The 19,743-nt window shown below is 36.6% G+C and overlaps 1 protein-coding gene across 5 annotated transcripts in view; it reads left to right on the top strand.

Moving 5' to 3' along the window:
- The window catches only part of LOC135935509 (uncharacterized), a 115,993-nt gene that overhangs the window by 93,282 nt on the left and 2,968 nt on the right, over nucleotides 1-19,743 (top strand). For 2 of the 5 annotated variants that reach the window (XM_065477899.1, XM_065477897.1), the window contains exons 5-19: nucleotides 678-833; nucleotides 4,736-4,821; nucleotides 6,032-6,291; nucleotides 8,988-9,103; nucleotides 10,076-10,117; nucleotides 10,381-10,427; nucleotides 12,106-12,443; nucleotides 14,454-14,742; nucleotides 15,693-15,788; nucleotides 15,860-15,964; nucleotides 16,024-16,140; nucleotides 17,590-17,764; nucleotides 17,828-18,123; nucleotides 18,983-19,027; nucleotides 19,325-19,570. In XM_065477899.1, coding sequence (XP_065333971.1) covers nucleotides 678-833; nucleotides 4,736-4,821; nucleotides 6,032-6,291; nucleotides 8,988-9,103; nucleotides 10,076-10,117; nucleotides 10,381-10,427; nucleotides 12,106-12,443; nucleotides 14,454-14,742; nucleotides 15,693-15,788; nucleotides 15,860-15,964; nucleotides 16,024-16,140; nucleotides 17,590-17,764; nucleotides 17,828-18,123; nucleotides 18,983-19,027; nucleotides 19,325-19,570 — 2,414 coding nt within the window. The remainder of the gene's footprint in view (nucleotides 1-677; nucleotides 834-4,735; nucleotides 4,822-6,031; nucleotides 6,292-8,987; nucleotides 9,104-10,075; nucleotides 10,118-10,380; nucleotides 10,428-12,105; nucleotides 12,444-14,453; nucleotides 14,743-15,692; nucleotides 15,789-15,859; nucleotides 15,965-16,023; nucleotides 16,141-17,589; nucleotides 17,765-17,827; nucleotides 18,124-18,982; nucleotides 19,028-19,324; nucleotides 19,571-19,743) is intronic. The other 3 variants (XM_065477898.1, XM_065477901.1, XM_065477900.1) reach the window with 3 other exon arrangements.

The following is a 19,743-nucleotide window of genomic DNA, read 5'->3' as shown; positions in this document are numbered from 1 at the left end:
ACTCAAAAACCAGCGGGAGCCAGATGTGCGATAAAATTGGTTCCCGCTGCGCAGATCCAAGATGGCGTCTGAATGTGGGAAACAAAAAGCTCTCTTTGGATTGCCGTACGAGTGTCAAGAGCTTGTTTTTACGATCCAAAAGACACAATTAGTACAAGTAATGCAAATTATGTCACAATATTCACGAAAATTTGCTTCCTTTCGCGCATTTTCATGTGACCGTTTTTTCGCGCCAATCTCCACCGGACGCCATATCTGCGCGTCGCACGAATCTGGTCTCCACTGTCAAAAACCGCTATAAACAACAAGCGATTTTTATTTCTCTTTAACGACAGTCACCATCAATATTAAATTTTTTGGTAAAAAATATTTCAAAGCTAGGCAAATGTATCTAAATTTCTTCCCTTTTTGCTACCGACAAAAAGCCATCATTCTCAACCAAAGGAAAATTAGGAAGTATAATTATATATATACCTCGTCAAATCCTGGATTTAATTTAATCATTTTAAACAATCAAACCAAAATCATCACGATCGATTTCAGCAAAAAATTGTTTCCCTGAGCTATGATCACAAAATGTGTGCCAAAAATTCGTATGTTCATTGTTGATGATGTGGAATTTGTGTGGGAGGCAAAGTAAGTGATGGTCCCTGTGTGGCTTGTTTCTGTTGGAAAAGCTGTGCTGCAGAGCAAGCTGAACTCGGAGCCGGAGATGGGCGTGGAGCACCTGACTGACTTGAACTATCCGGACGCGGACCCGCCGTGCCATTTCTGTTGCCACCAAACCAGTACTTCCGTCCACGACGAAAACCGGTTAACGATCATGAGCCGAGGTACTCGAGTCGGCCCAGCCATAGACTTCTTCTCGAATCGGTGTCTCCGTCTCTGTCTCTATAGTTGAATGTGCAGAATATTATGCAACCACGTGAGCGAATGAAATATATATGAAAATCATATATCTTTCTCTCTCTTTTCTACTTTCTTTCCTTTGCCGTGCGTGGGTCATGCGTCTGATTCCGGAAACATATAATAGTAGATGGCGACACTTGCTGATATTGTGAGAATAAGGATTAAAAAAATATAAAATGCCGTATTTTGAGGCAACATCAGTAGAAAAGGACATTTCGTCGGAATGAATAAAATCAGAGCTGGATTAAGATATTAATATGACGTCAGTTTTGTTCAGTGTAAGGTATTGCATGGATTGATTCGGTTCAGAAGCCACGCCCCTTCTTTTGTTGGCAATGCATTGTTGAAAAATTTGCTTGTTTAGCGACACAAAAGAAGAGGTGTGGCATCTAAACTAACAAAATCAATTATTATTTCTTCCACTCTCTGAATTAATGAGTTTTAATTTTTTGCATATTACCGCTCTGGATTATGATGACATCACAATTTAAATGGCCGTTAAAACTTTAACATGGCGGCCGATTTCATTCATTCTGATGAAATTAATTCTAATAAAACTTCCAACTGCCTGAAATAAAACTACATTCTTCACTTTTCATGTCCTTGCAAGTGACTTCACTGGCTTTCTTTGCAGAATTTATTTAGATCCAGTGAATTGCAAGGCAACAAACTGAAAAAAATAACGCAATTCAATATCAGCACGCGCGCACCCACTCGAGTGTACACGGTTCTTTTCCTATATATGCGGCTATATGGCTTATTTTGGATGGCATATATATATTTACGTCTCTCTGCTCTCTTTCCTTATATTGTAGTTTGGCGCTGCTCGTGGCAAATTGGATAATATTATTTGTTACAATCATAACGCCGTATTCCTTCTTCCGTATACTTCTTGCTGCTGCTGCTGTTCCGCCTTTTTGCTGTTTGCTGTTGTGCTGCTTCTGTTTATTTTATTGTCTTCCAGTTTATTGTCGCTCTTATTGAGTTTATACTTCCGCGTCTGTTGTTGAACGGGTTGGCCTGCCTCTTAGGACAGCAAACACACGTCTTTTTGAGCAATTTATCGCGTGGAGTGCACCCTTAACCCCCTTTATCCTGACCGAACTCCTGGCAAATTCAACTCGGAAATTATATTTTTTATTGTTGGATATGTTTTTAAATTTTCAAATACATGAGGAGATAGAAATTGAAAGAGCAAGAACATATTTGAACTTGAAATCGGAAGTATTTTTCAGGATTTAGTAGAGTTTAATTTTTGATCGAAGTTCTTTAATCATTTTGACATTTAGCAAAGGCTTGAAAATCTTTTTATTTTATTTCAAATTGGTCGATTTAGGTGATTTTGCGATATTTTCTCAATAATTGTTATTATTTAAAATCACAGAACAATTGAAATTTTCCCTCAAAGGTTTTATCAAGGCCTAAAGTCAAATGACAAAATATTCAGCATATTTTTAAAATCTGTAAATTGATTAAATTTTTGCTGGATGAGGAAAATTTAAACCAAATTTTTTAAAGGAATCTTATTTTAAACTATATACCTAATTTAAATTCAATTAAAATTCTAAACTCAGCTAGAAATGCAAAAAATTTAATTTCAATCACGATTTACGCCAAATTTTGAAAGGATAAAAATAGTATAGTGGGATGATCATTATTTTAAATTTAATCTTGTTCATTTCAAAAATATTTCTCAGTTAATATTGCTTCAAAAAACTTTCACATTCAGTCAAAAATGCTCAAAAGAATAATTTCAATCATTATTTACGACGTTATTAAGTTGCTATAAAAAAACAGTTCAAAAAGTAAAGAGTCAATCTAAAAAAGTTCCCAAGTGAAGTGTTGGTCAACTCGTCAGTTTGTTCTTCCCTGTGTCGTTGCATTAGTTAAACACGCCTCTCGAGACCTGCTGCCTGCGAACGTGTGGGAAAAAGAGGTCGACGAGAGATAGATGAGGAGACGAGGGCGAGCGTGTGAAAGAAAGTAAATGCAGTTAGGCGTGCGTGTGTGTGTGTGTGCGTTTGCTGACGAGAAAATGTCAAAATGTGATTTGCCGGGTCGATGACGGAGGAAAATATAGGCTGTGTTTGAGAGCGGCAAGTACTCGGCACAACCTCGCGAATAAATTGGTATTTGGAGTGGAGCAGGCGACGAAAATGCGAGGGAAGAGGCACGCCCCGAGGCGCAAAGAAGGCGCTGGACCAGCATTGAAAAATCTATCTCGCTTTCGCAGCCTTCAGGCGGCCGGTCGTTAGTCAGGCAGCCACGAAAAATTGTGTGTTCGTTCGCGCTGCCGAAATTGGATGAGATGGAAAAGCAAATAAATCAATCAACCCATTTCCAAATTGAATTTCATGCTTCAATTGAAACATTTCGCTTTTTTAAAAGGCTTATAATAAATTGTAAATATTTAATGTAAAAATTTTACAAGTTATGCAACCTGTGCAGCACATCTGTCGAGAAAAAAGCATACCCGTAATTTCTCCGGCTTATATTCCTTTATTTTCTTACCATTTTATGAGAACACGGATTTTGTCTGATGTTGAAGAAAATGCGAATAAAAAGCTTTGAAGCTAGGAGAGCATGAATTATCCAAATTACCATTGTAAATCATTATTTCCGTGAAATTTGGAGTGCTTTGCAATTTAATATAGTGATACAATATTGCAATAAAAATAAACACATAATTAACTTTTTATTAAGGTTATTTAAGAAGTTCAAACAATTTTTATATAAATCAAAATTAACTTTCGTATTTGTTGTTTAAATTACTCAATTTTAGCTTTTGTTATAAATTTTAATAATTATTTATTTAATTTTGTAATTTTTAATTCAATACAATTATTAATAAAATATTTAAAAAAAGATTTGTTTGAAATATATTTTACGTTATTTTTTTGTAAAATAATAGTTTTAAATAAATTGATGGCTGCAAGTTTGGAAGTTGAAAAACAATTTTACTTGACTCTTTCAGCAATCTAGTTATATGCATGAAATTTTCAATATACTTTAATCGATTTATTGACAACTATTTCTTATGAATTTTCCAAAATCCTTCATCACAATTCATTGACATACCTCGCTGAAAATATTGCAAAGCAAATCGAAAACAACTAGCTTTAACGCCAAAATTTATTCACGTTTACTCGCAACTTCCGAGAATATATATCTTTCAACTCCATTACACACATCTCATTCATACGCACAGAGTCGAAAATTCCAACACAGTATCCAGAAAAACGCAAACTTTCCTTCCTTCACAAAATAAAACTTGTACAAAAAATTAATTTCCGGCATGCGTTACCAAAAAAATAAAAAAGGCTACAACTGTACAACTTACAATCCAATTCCGCCGGCTGCAAAGACTCGAAGTGAATATAACTAACTCCCTCCCATTCCCGATCCATTCTCACTGCTGGCAACGCATGAGTGCACACGTTCTAAATTCGATGCACCGAACAGTTGTGAGTGTGCAAATAGCGGCGCTGGAGAAGCAGCTTTACATCAACGAGTGTTTGTGCATGCCTTTTCAGCACCCCGTATCGATTTTTGTCCGCATGAAAGCGTGCTCTTTGTGTGCAAAAACTGCATGAACGCGCGCATGCCGCACATACATATATACATATATTCGGCTAATCAGCCCACGCGCAACAGGAGAGAAAGAGAGAAAGAAAGAAAGAGAGAGATTGCTGTAATTAATTCACGATAAAACTGCGGTTTAAACTGTCTCTCTCTCTCTCTTTCCCTTTCTCTCTTCCTCTCCTCGTGCTTTTTGCCAGAGGAGCGACGGACCCGATTTTTCATCCTGCTGTCCGTTTTCTTTTAGGTCTCGTCAGAAGCAGAGATGGTAGCCGCGAGCCCGGCGGCTCGCATTACATGAATCTTCCATCACCGAATGTGCAGACGGCAGAGGTAAAAATAAAATAAAAACGAATTGCCAGAGTCAGAATTTATATATTTCCGAGGGCTTGTAATTGAGGTTTTGAAATTTGATCAGCCGAGAGCACCAGCCTTTGGCTTTCTTTCTTTCTTTCACCTCACATGTTATTGCACACGAACACGAGTTTATCCTCGAACAACAAGGTGGAAGGAAATATAGACTTTTGCAATTCAATCCATGCAGAAAAACACGAGGAAGTTGATTTGGAGTGGATTAGAGCACCAATAGATTAGCAACTGACCGTATGAAAAGCAGAGAGGATTGAAATTTTTTAAATTAATCAGGTTGTGTCAGGGTTTTTTTCTAGAGGTGATGGGGATTTAACAAATTCTTCAGCCGTGTGCTTAGCAGAGTGTAATAATTAATTTTTTGTTTAGGGAATTCATTACATTTCTATTTTACTACCGAGTGTGGAAAAATCATTGCATTTTTTTTAAGTGAAATAATTTAATAGTGCGTGACAGTTGATTAAAAATAATGCTCTTGAGATCTATGGAAACAAAGTCAAAGGAAAAATGCTACCGGTCAATAAGCGTAAAAACTAGTCATCCTTGTGCTCGGTGCAAAATCAAAACAGTCCTGGCAAACAAGAATCTAAATTTACAGTTTTAAATAAAAGCACCAAAATTTTTAAACTATATTTTTATAGTTTAAAAATTATTTTTTTTTTAAATTATTTTTATTTTTAATTAATTATTTTTGATGATATTTTATTTAAATTATATTTTAACATATAAAATGTGGTTGTTTTACAAATTCTTGTTTTGTCTAATTGAGGCTAGTTAAAACGACATGTCATATTCTAAAATATAAAAAATAAATAAATAAACAAACAGATTCAATTTATGTCTGTAATTTTTAAGATAAATTAACTAAATTTATATTATAATATAATTTTAACAACGCTATAAATGCAACTACTACTGGACTTGTTAATCTTTAAATTGGAAGCCCCTTTTGTGATTATGAATTACACACGATGTTAAAGAACACCAAAACAAGCTTTTAGCCATAATCATGAAATTACAACAGCAATAACATTATTTTATTAACAAATATCCTCAAATAAATTCAACTTTTATCTTTTATAAAATACTGAAACCGAGAAAAAGGTCGCAAAATTCATTTTTCGATGAAAAAACGGTCTCTAAAAATTTGGAAACTCTTTGTTGTCTCTGTCAGGAGTCGAATGAGGAGGTGTTCCAGCCGCGGATGTCCCGCAGCAGTGATGTGGATACCCTGGCCAGTCGACGCGAGAGCAGCATCAGTCCGCCGCCAATGGCCCGCCGCCGCCGCACGCAGGACGTGGAGGCGGAAAACACGGAGGCCACGACGCCGCCCGCCTCCGCCCTGGCGCGCCGCAGGGCCCTCGTGCCGCCCAAGCTGATGGCGGAGGAGAACTCGGAGAACAACAGCGAACATGAGAGAAAACTCTCAGCGGGGTGAGTCGAATTTTGTTATTTTTAATCTTTAATCTGCTCCGAAAACGTTCGGGTCATTATTTACAATTAAAAAAAAATTCTGAAATTTATTAATTTTACAGCATCTTATTTTGTTCAAATCAATAATAAGGAATTTATTTTTTTTTGTGCGGAAATTAGCATCAATTCACCATGTGCAAAAATCAAATGAGGACCAAATAATAATTCAATTTATTTTATTTCTTTTTAAATTGCTCAAAAGATTTTACGTTGTAAACATTGTTATTCACTTTATGTCGATTCCTCTCGTTGCGATCTATCCAATGGTGTGTGAATTATGAGGCAATAAATTTCCCCTCTGGTGACGTAACCATGATTGTCAATAGAGTACTCGCCTCTTGATTAGCAGGCAAACTTTAAAGCTGATTTTTTTCAAAATTTAAACGGCAGCCGGAGAAAACAATTCACCAGTTTTAATAATTACACATTATTTCAAGTAAATATTGGAGTGATATTGCGGTTTCTTCACAATATTTGTTAGCAACTATCGCAACAATTTTTTAGCTCTCAAAAAAATATTTTAGTTAATTTATTTACATAGCAAACTGCATAAATGGAAAATATTCCAGCCAATCTTGTGTTCCTTGGCACTGAAGTAAACTTGGAACAAAGCAAATTTTCGATGTTCTCGTCTTTTATTACATGGAGAAAGGAGAAGCTCATGAATCGCGTCTGTTTCAAAATGATCCAATTATTGTTGTCTCTTTTGTTTGTTTTAATTAATGAACCTAGAACCTTCGATTAATTTTCTTGAGCTTTCTCTTCCTCTGTCCTTTGAAACACATCGCACAAAAGCGCTGATTTTCCTGAATATTTGCGTAAAAAGATTTCCTTTCTTTGTTTCTTTGAACAATAAAGAGTATAAAGACAATTCAAGTAAACATCTAATTACGCACAGATAGAGAGAGAGGCAAAATTGTCTGACCAAAACAATAACCATTCCAAGACAAAGAAAATGTAACTATATTTCTATTTTCATACACGACATCATGGTCTCTCATAAAAATTTTCACTCTAACATTATGAAAGTCTTACTTAATTCTGTTCTTACACGATAAAAAATACAGTAAATCATTAAGATTGCAGTCAAGTTCTGCGTAACACGATAGTTTTTCATTTGCTCTGTTTGAACCAATCTACAAGAATTCGATTATCACATTTTTTTTCAGAAAAGTGGTAATAAAATGGGGAGCACACCACAGTGCTACAAATTCCATTTAAATTTAAAGCAAGAATTGCCTCACCATAAGGCCCATGTAGTTGTAGAGAAGTCATAGAGAATAACCGAAATTATCAAAACGAAATTGTTCAAGCACCTTAAATCCGAAATTTGTTTTAGCTTCTGGGCATATTTAATTATTAATTGGTCATTTTAGAGTTTAAATAGTCAACTAATTAACTTCTTACTACCGCTTACTTGAGCTTCAATCAAAATAATTTTAAATTAAACTGTTTTCCTGTGCTTCAAGTCGGTGAATCGTTATTTTTCCCTGTGAACTGTGAATTTCATCATATTTAATATTACTTCATCAATTTGAAGATCAGCGGAGTAATCATTCGAATAAAGGATTAATTTGTTATCGCTCCGCTTTGTGCGTTTATTTTTCTAAAATGCGGTAATTTACATTGAATTTGAGCTTAAGTGTAATTAGTCCATCTCTAATTCACAAAATAATTCAAAATCATTCACAACAGAAGAAAACATTAAAAATCCATTGTGATTTTGGCAAATAATAAATTAAAATATGTAAACAAATTACTGTTTATTAGCCCTTGTTTTAGATTTATTTAGTAATTGCATTATAAAATGAAGTCAAACAATTCAGTAGTTACGCCCCTCGAAGTCACCAACAGATAGTGCCAAGTACTGCATTACTAACGAATTTTAAGGCCTGCAATTTAATACTGCCGCCGAGCATTCCATTCTTTAAGAAATTTCTTTTCGTTTGTTGGTAACAAATATCGTCACTGGACCAGTGGAGCTTAAAGTGTACTGGAGCCTATCTTCATAGAAATATCAGTTAGGCTTTTTTAATTTGGAAAAAATGTTTCTTACATTTTGACATCGATATTGGCCAGGGTTGCAAAATTCCCGCATTATTATTAAATTTAAAAGCGGTTTTCTGCACCTCAGTTTTTAATAATTTTCTAATTGTTAATAGCTCATGACCTCGACTTGAAAAATGGTCAGAGATAAATATTTGGGGAATTTGAAGCAGCAAATGGCAATTAAAAGCAAAAATCTGCACAGCAGAGGAAATTTTGACCAATCCGACCGCAAATTTTAAATTTTCGCAGGAGTAATATGGAATAAATTCATTTCTTACATTTCATGCGCAAGAAATTGGTAATAAATTGATTGGTTAAAACCGTTAAAAACGCAACCCTGATATTTTCTGAACCGATTTTGGTAAGCACATCAAAAGAAACAGAACACACATCAGTAAAATCGTAAGCTTACGGTGATGCCATTTATAATGGTGGCTTCGAACACTAAGAATTTTCTCAAAATTGTAAATTAATTTTATGTTGGTGGGATTTGTTATGAAAAAATTGAAGTAATGCAAACTCATGACGCAGGTTGCCTAACTTTGAAAATTTCCCTTTTCTCGGTTATGAAAATAATCGCGTAATATGGTTTTGTGTCCTTGTGGCAGGTCGGACGGCCCACGCACGCGGCGCAGTTCAATCGTGGTCATCCCGCCGATGCAAATCTGTCCCGGCGACCTGTTGGTCTACAGCAAAGTGCTGACGCAGCGCAACAATCTCACGGGTGAGCACACACACAAAAAGCAACAGTTTGCCCTCGATCCGCTCGCAGCTGCAGAGGGAGCTGAACTTTAAGCGCGCCTTTACAGCTCGCTTCATGTACATAAGTGACTAAATGTGCGCGAATATTTACATACATGCATACATATATCGGCGCAGAATATAGTATGTGTCCCTCGCTATTGACGTGTATTGTTAGATTCTGCCTCCTTTAAAACCAACCAAACGGCTTGTTATTCTTGTCCCCATTGAACGCGCCCCGCAGCCAACAATGTAGGTTACTTTCATGGAAAGCAAAGGTGACATGTTACGTATTTTTATATACTTCTTCTTTTTTCGGTCATTATAACTCAAGTTTTTTTTCTGGAAGTGTTTTTTTTTGTGCAAAATAGACGGTTTTAAAGCCGATTGGATGTCGTTTATTTGACATAACGTTTTTAAGCCCGATTTTCACGTTTTTCGATTTGAATGGCATTTTTTAGAACGTCTGCACGGCGCTTCCCGTGGCTATGAGCTCACTGCCAAGCGGATAACATGGGGCATGGAGCTTGAGTGGCCGCAGAGGAACTTTAAGATAAAAATCAGATCACCCACTTTAGGCAAATTCTCAGTTTGAATTTAAAAAATATTGGTGTTTATCTTCCATTGTAATTTTTTACTGTCTTTAGGTGTTTAAAAAACTAAAATCACAAGGGGGTAATGGCAAAAATTAAATATTACATATATATTTGTTATTATTGTAATTCCAAGAATAATCAAGTCAATTTATTTTCCTTTACCCCGCCTTTACCCCTACTTATACTTAGGAAACAAATAACCTGATCGGAAAATTTAATCAAATCGTATTTTTTATAAATATTCCAACAAGAAAGTCACCTTTCATGTGTTAAAAAAACACAAAGTCACTTTCCAAGCCCGGCAATGCGATCTTTTGTACATAAATCTTTTATAACCACCTTTTGTGTTTGCTTTGCAGATTTTGACGGCTCCACCTCTAGTCTAGCAGTTTCCGAAGCTGGTAATTTGAATATATCTTCTCTTTCTCACTTTGTATAGTAGAGTCTCGAGCTTTATTTCCCTGCTGCCAAGTCAAAATGAAGCATTCTTTCTTTCTTTCTCTCTCTCGGCTTTTCTTCCGCTCTCTTCTTTTCCCTTTCCCACTCTTTCTTGCTCCTGTTGTTTCTCAAGTTGCCTTTGAGCGAAAAGAAATACGAGGCGTACAGAGCAGCGTGTTTCGCCTGCAGTTCGGAGTTAAAAATTAATACCGCCTGCTTGTTCCAGCAGATAACGCGAGGAAAAGCAAAAACACCTGGTCGCTGCTGAAACTGGTGAGTTTTATTTTTTCGCCCACATTGATCCCGCCGCGCACGCGGCTCGCTCGCTCGCCAAAGCCAAAGCCCCTGTGCAAATTACTTCTTTGCCAGTTGCCTTCGTTTTCATTATTCCCTTTTTCCGTTCGAGGCAATCAGCAGAAATTTTATACCTCAACAATGGCTGCAATTCGCTGCTCATTTTCTTGGAAAGAAATTCGAGAAATTCACGGTCTCTGCTCTCGTATTTTGCTGTGCAGTTGATCGCATCGCAATCAATGCAATTTTATTGTAATTTGCGAACCAAAATTATGAGACAGACCATCTCAATTTACTTTTGCAGAACGTAACAGTTGCATTCTAATGACGTGAAAATTATTATTAAAATACGCAACTAATTAAAAAGGGGGATTTATATACTTCAACGTAACAGGTACTAATTTCTGGAAATTTGAAAATATTTGAACAATGAATTGAGAGACTTTTAGAATCAATCGGTTAATCTTTAAAATATTTATTTGATCGATCTAAAGTTTTTAACCGGAACATTTTGAACAAAAATCACCATTAACGGTATTTTTTTTGGGAAAAACTTCCAACAGAGCCAAACAGGGTCATGTAATCACAAAGCTTACTTAAAAATTTAGTCTAAATAGATAAAATGTGTTAAAAATTTGCAGAACTGAATTCAAACGCAATCAACGCACAAGAAATAAGCTAATTTAAACCTGATTTGAGAGTTATTTTTAGAGCTGTGAATTTCAGACGGATTATTTTTAAGAATTGACTCTTTTCTACGCAAATAGGACAGTTTTAGACGGGCCTGGGCCAAATGGGAGGGCTTTGGACGGTCATTAGACACATTATTTTAGCCAAATATATACATTTTTTCGGATTAAATTGCATTTTCCGGCAATATTTGTGTTTGTCGAAATTTTTACTAATATAATATGTGTCTTAAGAATTATTTAAAACGTTCAAAAGTAGCAACACTTTCATTGCTGGAAAAAAGAAATAAAAACTATCAAATCATGGACTGAGGAAAGTAAGAACAAAATGGACATTCGCACGTGAGAAAATCTATAAAAAAGTAGTTTTCTAACGCTATACATATTCATGCATTTGTCTTCGGACTTAATTTGGCATATTAATTATGGTTTTAAACTGTTTTAAGTTGATTTTTGGACGGTATTTGCATGCAGTTAGAAGTTTGGTTTAAATTGCATGGTTCCTTTTTCCATTTTATCCTCACATTACGAAAGGAAAGCACAGAAAAAAAAGTTGACCGACCATACTTCGCACAGCTTTTTTTTAAACCAGAAATTAATAAATTAAACAATTCTTTCATAAATGGACGACTTTAGTTTAGTGCGTGGATCACAAGCATTGATTGAAATTGTGTGATTCGTGCTAATTTGTTGTATAAAAGGAAGTCATACACAATGAAAAAATAGTCAATAGGCTTAAATCCTCAGTTCTTAATAAAAAATAAAATATTCTGTGCTTGCAAATTTTGTATTAAAATTTTCTTTTTAAGTTTCAAAATTTATGACAGTCCGTATTCTAAGCGAGAGCCTTTGGAACACTTTTGGATGCAATTTTTGTCTTCCCTTTTATGATAGCAAAAATATTGACGCATCAAAATGTTCATTTAAACATTACCAGTAAGGCATTTCCTCAAAACCCGAATTTTCAGTTTGACAGATCGAGTCGGGGCAAGTCCGAGACGACGTTCTGCGGGCTGGAAGAGTGCCTGAGCTGCATCCAGCGGGTCGAGTTCAACGACGACCAGTTGACTCGATTCCGCGGCATGTCGTGGGGCGACTTTGTTGTCCACGTGGACACGTCGAGCGGCGCGCGACGCCGCTCTTCCAGCACGAGCAGCAGCAGCTCCAACAACGACTCCACCGTCATGTCTCCTGGTAGTCCGGAAAAACCGGAAATTAAGATCGTGCCCGCCCCAGTGCCGCCGCCACCGGAACCGGAACCGCCGAAGAAGCCGCCAGACAAGCCGCCAGGAGGCTTGGAGCGCAGGTACGAGGCGCCTCTGCTTATTTGCTCGCTTGATTTATGTTTCGCTTGCGTGCTGAGTGAGTTATTTATGATACTAAGAAGGCTATGGAGATGTTTTAAGTGCCGTTTTCTTAAATGTCAAAGGTTGTGATACCATTTTTTTCTAATTAAACGCTCAATTTTGTTTTCTAAATTTTAAACTGTTGAACTTTTGAATTGGTGATCGTTCTATCGATAAATTAATTTTAGGGAATACATTATATTTGAGCGGTATCCCTTTTAAAATTGTGGGATCGCAATTTTTAAATTTATTTGTCTCACTATAAATTGCCAGCTTCATCAGTTAAAATTGTATGCTTTGAAATTGTTATTTTAAATTTTTGTAATAAAAATCACCTTGAAACTAACAACTTAAACGTCAGCATCAATATATTTTAATTGAATTTGCACAGATAAAATTGGGTTTCGTAATTATAGAAATTTAATTTTGGGTTCTAAAGTTTTTGTTGATTTATTTTTTGTTTGCAAAGATCAATTTTTAGGAACTTTCATTTTTAATTTTTTTGCTGCTTCAATTCTTCGATAAATTACTGCTTTTTCATTCTGATAAAAAAACAGGTCTCACGGAATATAGCTCAGTAAAATCATGTTAACTCTAAAAAAAATGCAAACATTCCCTAGAATTTACTAGAGAATTATGTTTAAATTTCCTAGAACTAACTGGGCCAGTAGAGATATCATTTTTCACTAGAAGAATTCCCGATTTCTCGATCGGGTATTTAATGAAATGGGAAACTTCTTTGCTGTGAAATAATTTAAGACACCTAGAAATACACACAGGTTTTATAAACCCTTAGTGTTTGAAGCCACTAGCAGATGGCGCCACCGTATGCTTTCGTAATAAATTTAATTTTCAGGCACTTCATCTGCGATTTCAGACTCAATCAAGTGCATTTTTCACTTAATATGCTTTCCTTTGAAGTGCTGAAAACCAAAATCAGTCCAACCAATCGCCGTTAAATCGTGTAAAACAATATTTTGAAGTAAAGAAATATTTTCCAACGTTTCTACGGCGAATGGCTGGACTGATTTTGGTTTTCAGCACGTCAAAAGAAAGCATATTAAGTGAAGAACGCACAGTGGCAGGATTGAGTCTGAAATCGCAGCGGAAGTGCCTGGAAAAGAAATTTATTACGAAACTATACGGTGGCGCCATCTGTTGGCGGCTTCAATCACTAAGATTAAGAATACAACTACTGGTTTAGTAGCATGAAAACTGTGCTCGCCGTTAAAAAAGTCCTCATTTTCTAGAAAAAAATTAACAAATTTAAAATCTTATAATGTATTGTTGATTTGATTGTTGTATTTGTTCTGTATTATTTGATTGTTGCCGTGTAAGAATTGCAAATCGTCATTGTTGTTTTCTAATTGTTAACGTGAATATTCAAATTGTATCATTCTTCATCTGGCAATTCAGTGTAACGGACGTTTAATAATTTGCGGACCCAAGAAGGCTGCGTGTTCGAGTCACGTCGGGGTCACCAAATTTGGTCGCAAGGGAAGAGTTGACCAAATAATAATTCTTCTTTTTAACACAGACTTGTTTAATCGTCAACAGGACTGTAATACAATTCAATAAATTACAATTACATTAATATTTTTATCGTTAACGGCACTAACCCCAAATTCTTGAGTCCGCGAATTATTAAACGTCCGTTACACTGAATTGCCAGATGAAGAATGATAAAATTTGAATATTCGCGTTAACAATTAGAAAACATAATGACGATTTGCAATTCTTACACGGCAACAATGAAATAATACAGAACAAATACAACAATCATATCAACAATACGCTATAATCTCATTCGTTTCATTCATTTTCAATGAGTAATTTTATTTAAAACGTCATGATGTGTGTCTTGTAACGAACGAGAATAACTAAAAAATATTTATTAGTTTATCAAAAATATTTTAATTGTCATCCTCTACTTGCTAACTGAGAGAATTATTTTAAATATGACTCAACAGGTTCCGCGTGGGTCTGATGCGGACGCAGAGCGAGAAGTCGTTCGAGCGGCGGCTAACGGGCGCCATGTGGAAGGGCCTGGACAAGGCGCTGCCGGAGCGGGTGCTGCCGCTGCGGCCGAGTCCGCTCATCTCCACCTTGAGCGAGAAAGACCTGTTCGGCTCGAAGGAGCAGCTGGCGTCGCCCGTGTCCACCGTCAGCCGCAACGAGTGCAAGCGCAAGGAGGCGCTGTGGGACCTGTTCCAGAGCGAGTGCGCCTTCCTCTACGATCATCTCATGGTGCTGAATAATGTAAGCTAATTGCCCCCCCCCCCCCCGCACGCCGCAACAATATGCGTCTGAATTATTGAGCAGCCACTCCAGTGACGATATCATGTATTTGAATGGTGCAATCTTGCAAAACGGTCCCTTGTGGTCATGTCCCTCTATGGGAAAAGGCAAAGTAGAATTTATCAGGGTGAGAATTTTGTTTTAAATGGACAAAACCCAAAGTAGGCAATGGAATTGATTTTTATCTAAAAAAATCTGATTTTTTTAATGAGAGAAATTAAACTTTTCGGCATAAAGTTAAGGAAAATGACATTTATAAAAAATTCCAAACGATATTCACCAGTTGCATGAGCTCTTACTTAGTGTTTGAAGCCACCAACAGATGGCACCACCGTATACGTTAGTAATAAATTTAATTTTAAGGAATTTTCGCTGTGATTTCAGACTTCATCCTACCACTGTGCATTCTTCACTTAATATGCTTTCTTTTGACGTGCTGAAAACCAAAATCGGTTCAGTCAATCGCCGTAAAGTCAAGAAAAACTATTTTTTAAAATAAAAAAACTTTTCCGACGTTTATACGGCGATTGGCTTAACTCATTTTGGTTTCCAGCACGTCAAAATAAAGCATATTAAGTGAAGAATGCACAGTAGCTGGATTGAGTCTAAAATCGTAGCGGATTTCTCCTCAAAAATAAATTTATTACGAAAGTATACGGTGGCGCCATTTTTTGGCGGCTTCAAACACTAAGGATTTATACAACTGGTGAATTGGATTCTTTTTAACTTAAAAAGTTGATTTTATAATTGAAGAAATTAAGTTTCTCGGCAATGTGAGGGAAAATGACATAAGAAAAAAAATCCAAACGCTAAGGAAGGCCACATATTTTTCTTTAAAATTATATAAGTCTCGATTACTTTATCATAAAAAATCTGACGCGTCGATGCAACAAAATTAATATATTTTGCAGGTTTTTATGGAGCCGCTGAAGAAGATCCAGGTAGAGGGCTTCGCCATGTTCGCCGAGCCGGAACTGCTTTTTGGCAACCTCGACGAGCTTTGTTTGGTGAGTGTCTAAACGCATTACACAGACACCCCAGGAGCTCATTACACGCTTGCGACTGCTATTAATTTCAGGTCACGTACGCGTTCTGCAAAGAGTTCATTAATCTGATTCTGCAGCACGTGGGCACAGGTGGCGAGATGTCCACCACAGAGGTGCTCGTTAAGCTTTTTCAAAAGGTGATTCTCGCTATGCTTAAAATAAATGATAACAATGCCGCATTCGGCTTTTGCTGCAGAGTTCAAAGGCCGACTCGGTGTCGCAGGCGTATCACTGCTACGCGCTCAACTACATCAACGCTCTAAACTACTTGGAAACTCTGCGGCGACACATGGAGTTCATCGAATTCGAAAAGGTTAATTAAATTGGCTTTTCTTTTGTGTAACTTGATGTTGTTTGAGGTTATCGCTGCTTGTGGTTTTTTCCTTTTTTTCCATTTTCAATTTTATGCTGCAGTAAAAATTTAACATTTTTTTTTAATTGACAATTTTTAAAAATAGAAATTTACATGCTATCTTGAATTCATAAAACTTTTCATGCAGTTTCTGCTAGTTATTTTTTACTTTTGCTCGTGTTTTTCCCCTCCTTACTTTTGCGAAAAACAAACATAAAAACGAGATTTTTTGGAAAAAATTGTTCTTTTGTGGATATGAATTCAAAGTATTTCAGGCATTTTGTTTTTTCCACACCCCAATTATCACTTATTTTTGGCTTTGAACAATTTTTTCTAAATTACTATTTTCTTTATTGATGGGCTAACCAACAACATTTTCCTTCTCCAATTCCAAGAATTTTTTCCTTTTCGTCAAAAGAAATCATTTCGTGTCTCTATACAGATCAAAATCCAATAATATAAGGGCAGCTATATAAAACCCAGTTGAACTAACACGGCTTCCATCAACTCTTCAAGACTTGGGAATTTGGCCGGTTTTCTGATCAAAATGGTCGTTCTCGGAAAAGAAAAAGGCTCTTATGTATTATATTTGGGGTAGAGTAAAAATATTCTAAACAAGCTAACGCATTTTGCAGGTTTCGCCAGTTTTGCAATGCGCAAAAATATGCCGGAAAATACCAATTTTGTTTTTACCGCACCTTTCTGCATTTTTTTTTTTACAAATTTCGGGGCATACAGATGGTTAAGAAGCCCAAAAATAGATTGTTCAATTTTCAAAAATTACAATTATTTGTTATATCAGAAGCGTCGAAGTTCATTTTTTATTTAAATTAGCTTCAATCCACCCAGCATTAAATACAAATAATGCTTGTGTTTCAGTAAAATGCGTGAAACTGCAGAAAACCAGAATTAAAAACAGTATTTTTGCAATGGGTTTCCAGGTTAATGTGGTTTTTGCTGACGCTGATTAATTTTTGCATCATTCGTCCGTTCTTATATTCTGCTCAATTTCGCTAAAGTTTTTCATTTTTTGAGTTACTTGAAATATTCCGAGAGCAAAATTAAACGGAGGATAAAAAAAACTTTTAAAATGTGGGTCAAGTTTATTGTAGACCGAACATATTGACATCATATTTCGAGGAAAATTAAGGATTGAAATCAAATAATCGAATATTTTCGTCCGTTTTTGTCAAGCGTATTGATTTTGATGGTTCAACTGGCTGAAAAAAATATTTAAACACAATAAAATAAATCTTCTGAACAAGAATTTCCAATTTATTTTATTTTCTTGTCATTTGCAACCTTTGGCCTACTAAAAGTTCCTTATAATCCATCTAAAAATGAGAAGAATTGCAATTTTAATATACTGATATAAAAACACTAACTATAAATCATGGATTTCTCCTTTAGTGGTGTAATCGGGACCCGCGGTGTAAAAAACTGCAGTTGACTGATCTCCTAGTGGCACCTGTCCAGCACATAATGAAAGTTCCTCTCATCCTCAAAGAAGTAGAAAACCGGACAGAAGACACAGACGAGCGAGACCAAATCGCGAGAATACTGGAGCGCGAAGAGAACTCTCTGAGTGAGCGAATTACACGTCGCAAGACACGCAGTTTCACAAAAGAATAATTCTCTGCTTCCGCAGGAGAGTTGGACGACAAGATGAAATGGTTGAAGAACTTCGAGCGGCTCTTAGAAATCCAGCGGAACATCGTCTGGCCTTCCATCCTCGAGTTGGACCCGAAAACTTTTGTGCCGGAATTCCTGAAGCCTGCTCTGGCGCGCCAGCCGTGCGATAGAATCATCGTCAGCCCCAGAAGGCAAATCGTCATGGAGGGTCCTTTGTCCATCTTTGACTCGGGCAAGCCGGCGGAAATGTATGTTATCTTGTTTGATGACATGCTGCTCATCACCAGGAGGAAGAAGGGTCTTTCCAAAAAGGTGAGCAAATCATACAATTACCATTTTTGTTTTTTATAGAAATGATTGACAATTTTTATCGAGAGCTCAATAAGTCGTTAATTCATATTGAGGAAAGAAAAGACAGCTATTTTTTTAATTGTTGTCCAAGGGTTTAAGAAATTTAATACAAAATGGATTATTTTTGTTCTTAAAATCACGCAGTATGTGATTCTGACCGTCATCTGCGATGCACCCTTTTGCAAAACCGTCAATAATTATGGAGATCGTTAGGATATCCAGCAGAAACCTGCTGGCGGTGAGTCGATGAAGGTTGCTGTCGCTAAGTTCCAATTGACTATTCGGAATTATTCCGCTTCCAAGTTAGACTCTTTGAAAAGCCAACAAGGTTGAAACTTGTTCTGCCCCAGAGGGGGCCAGATTCGTGCGACGCGCAGATTTATGGCGTCTGGTGGAGTATGGCGCGAAAAAACGGTCACGTGAAAATGCGCGAAAAGAACCAAATTTTCGACAGTATTGTGACATAATTTGCATTACTTGTACTAATTGTGTCTTTTGGATCGTAAAAACAAACTCTTGACACTCGTACGGCAATCCAAAGAGATCTTTTTGCTTCCCACATTCAGACGCCATCTTGGATCTGCGCAGTGTGAACCAATTTTATCGCATATTTGGCCCCCGCTGTTCTGACTGCGGGCATTTTAAGGCAGAAATTAATGCCAGAATTGCAACCACTCTGCCACTGACCTAGTTAAAGACTTCGACTTATTTATTGTGCGTCTTACTTTTTTTACAAATCACACTATGTGAGCAACATTTTGTAGAATTAATTTGTAAACAATATACAGTTTAAAAACCAATGATTATTATTTTACGGCAGGAGCCATTTGCCTGGAAAAACGACAAATCTCAACGGACTGGCCAGGTTTCAAATTTGCTATATTAAGAAGTCACTCACTCACTACATAGCTAATCACGTTTTCTCACTGCTACTAACTACACTTTAAACTACCACAGAATTAGCCAACGCAAACCTGAACCTGAAGTTGCTTCACTCATCAAATCGCTGCTGCACTGTTCATATACCAAAATCAAAATGCATAATATATAACTAACTTTTTTGTACATAAACATGACTGCTTTTAACAATGCACAGCTTCTGTATAAAAATTCTAAGAGGTGACTTTGCATCATTTTTAATAATTATTTTCTGCCTCCGCAGAAATCGTCCCTGACGGAGAATTGGGCGAGCACGTGCGGCCGCGGCAACAACGCGAGCGAGGCGGCGGCCATGCGTTACATCGTCTACAAACAGCCGCTTTCGCTCGACAGGTTTTTCATCCACGACGTCAGCATGACCGAGGGATCCACCTGTCGCATGGACGCCGCCTTTGTGATAGTCAGCTTGAATCGGTTCCAGCAGATCGTGGCTGTGCACACGTTCCAAGCTGCCAACGACCAGCTCAAGGTGAGAAACGAATAATTTTATATGTGATCCATTACAAATTAAGACTTAAATATGTGTTGAATCAAAATTAAGACGAACGAAGCTGGCTGCTGGCTTCAATTTTTATTCTCAATTTATTATTGAAAATTTTATTAGCATCAAATAATAATTGAATTTGACATCCCGGCAATTTT

Source organism: Cloeon dipterum, chromosome 2 (assembly GCF_949628265.1).
Source record: "Cloeon dipterum chromosome 2, ieCloDipt1.1, whole genome shotgun sequence".
NCBI lineage: Eukaryota > Metazoa > Arthropoda > Insecta > Ephemeroptera > Baetidae > Cloeon > Cloeon dipterum.
This window is presented reverse-complemented; position numbering and strand designations above follow the sequence as displayed.